The 2,086-nt window shown below is 51.7% G+C and overlaps 1 protein-coding gene across 3 annotated transcripts in view; it reads left to right on the plus strand.

Moving 5' to 3' along the window:
* RGS10 (regulator of G protein signaling 10) overlaps window positions 1-2,086 on the plus strand; it is a 25,864-nt gene that overhangs the window by 9,542 nt on the left and 14,236 nt on the right. The window contains exon 3 of one of the 3 annotated variants that reach the window (XM_011359231.2): window positions 1,846-1,989. The exons of the other annotated variants lie outside the window; for them this stretch is intronic. Coding sequence (XP_011357533.1) covers window positions 1,846-1,989 — 144 coding nt within the window. The remainder of the gene's footprint in view (window positions 1-1,845; window positions 1,990-2,086) is intronic. 3 annotated transcript variants of the gene reach the window in all.

Genomic DNA, 2,086 nt, shown 5'->3' on the forward strand with positions numbered 1-2,086 from the left:
GGGTCACCGTGATGGTCTCCAGACTCGTCCCTGGAATAGCCACGTTTATCTTAAGCTGTTCCTTGTGTCTTTGAGCCTGGCCTTGATTAATGACTGCATTGATAGTTGATCAAGAACTGACACCATGGCCTTGGGTGTCGACCTCCATCTGGACAGTCTCTGCGGGGCACTGGAGACGGTCAGGCCTTGGCCTTACGGGGCCTTTTGTCCACTAGTCCTCGGAATGAAAACAAGTTAAAGGACTGCTTTTCGCTTCCTTTCAAGCACCAGGTATTGATGCCTGGTGTTTTCCCGTATATACGGTGAAAGGTTTTCGGAGCCTGAGATTCCCTAAGCCAAGCTCTGCAGCCTGTGCGGAGCCTCAGGTGGGCTCTCTGGGGAGAAAGGCAGTCCTCCAGGCCCCCCACACGACTCATAGCTCCGTGGCTGCATTTCAGAGGCATTTATTGTCTGGCTTGCTCCTTAGGATGAGGTAATAGTTTGGGCTTTCGTGTTGAGAGAAACAGCCCCCATCTTTGCCGCTGCGAGGTGTGAGTACGGGAAGTCTCCTTCCTCTAAGAGAAAAGAGACCCATCAGGGGACACTGGAGAAAGCCAGGCTCCCTTCTTCCGCCCCACGAGGAGGCAGGCTGTTTTTAAGACGAAGCACTTACCGCGAGCGTGTTCCTGCGGCAGCCAGGGTTGGTTTTCCATGCATTGGAAGCAGAGAAGCACACTTATCTAGCTCTGCCCGCAACCTTTCAAGGGCCGGTACCTCCTCAGAGCTGATGCTTTCCAGCAGGACTGCTCTTGGGACTCAGGGCGGGCAGCCAGTGTCCTCTCCCTGGCTTATACTTGTATCTCGTTACCTGGAAAAACACCACCCTGCCCTGGGAGGCCGACTGACCGCACAACCTAGAGGGGATACTGTATCCTGCAGGTGTGGACCTGAGCAGAAATGCAAGGCTTTGGAGCCACACAGTCCCACGTCTCCCCGCAGGCTCCTCGAAGGTGGCCTGGCCTCCGTGTCCTCATCGGGGGAGTGGCACTAACAGGAAAGTGGCACCTGGGTGGATGCTCACGGGGTTAAGGAAATGGGGCCATGGCCGTAAAACATCTCGCTCGAATGTGTCTGGAGCACAGGTGCTTGGTAACTGGTTGGGATATTACGCGTAGTTTAACTCGATTTTGTTTTTCTTGTGGTGAAATACAGATAAGGAATTTTACCGTTTTAACCATATTTTAGGGTTCTCACTTTTACCATTAAACCTTTAAAAGAGTACAGTTCAGTGGCCTTAAATAGATTAATAGTGTCATACAGCCATCACCACTATCTAGTTCCGGAATTTCTAATCACCTCACACAGAAACCCCTTAAGCAGTTACTCCCCTTCCTCCCCTCCCCAGCCCTGAGCAACCACTCATTTTCTGTCTGTATGCATTTGCTTATTCTGGATATTTCACGTATCATGTCATATGTGGCCTTTCTTTCAGTTAGCATAATATCGTCAAGGTTCATCCATGTTAGAGTATGTATCAGGACTTCATTCCTTTTTACGGCGTGTTCCTAATATTCCCATGAGTCTTTAATTTGGAGACTTCGCAGGATGGTCCCTAAAGTACAGAACGTCACTCATTCTGGGCCAGGATTCTTTCTGTCATCATTTCTGATTGGGAAGCGTAGCCATTTTGTGATAGGAAATGTGGCCACAGACACGTGGGAAAGGCGGAGTCGGGGCTGGGCCTGCCATGAGTCCCAGCAGCCAGGGCCCCTCGGCCTGGACCGAGCAGAGAGCTGGGTTCAGGCCGGGAAGGGCTGAGCTCACAGATGACAAACAGCGCTGCCCCCCCACCCGTGTCTCCCCCAGATGCAGGAAAAGGCAAAGGAAATCTACATGACCTTTCTGTCCAGCAAGGCCTCATCCCAGGTCAACGTCGAGGGGCAGTCCCGGCTCAATGAGAAGATGCTGGAGGAACCGCACCCACTGATGTTTCAGAAACTCCAAGACCAGGTAACCTGACTTCCTTACCCGCACTTTGATTTGAAACCAGCATTTATCCCCGGCCTGGAAGAATTCAGTCATACACTACATTTTAGACGCCCCGGAA

This window comes from Pteropus vampyrus, unplaced genomic scaffold (genome assembly GCF_000151845.1).
Source record: "Pteropus vampyrus isolate Shadow unplaced genomic scaffold, Pvam_2.0 Scaffold46, whole genome shotgun sequence".
Classification (NCBI taxonomy): Eukaryota; Metazoa; Chordata; class Mammalia; order Chiroptera; family Pteropodidae; genus Pteropus; species Pteropus vampyrus.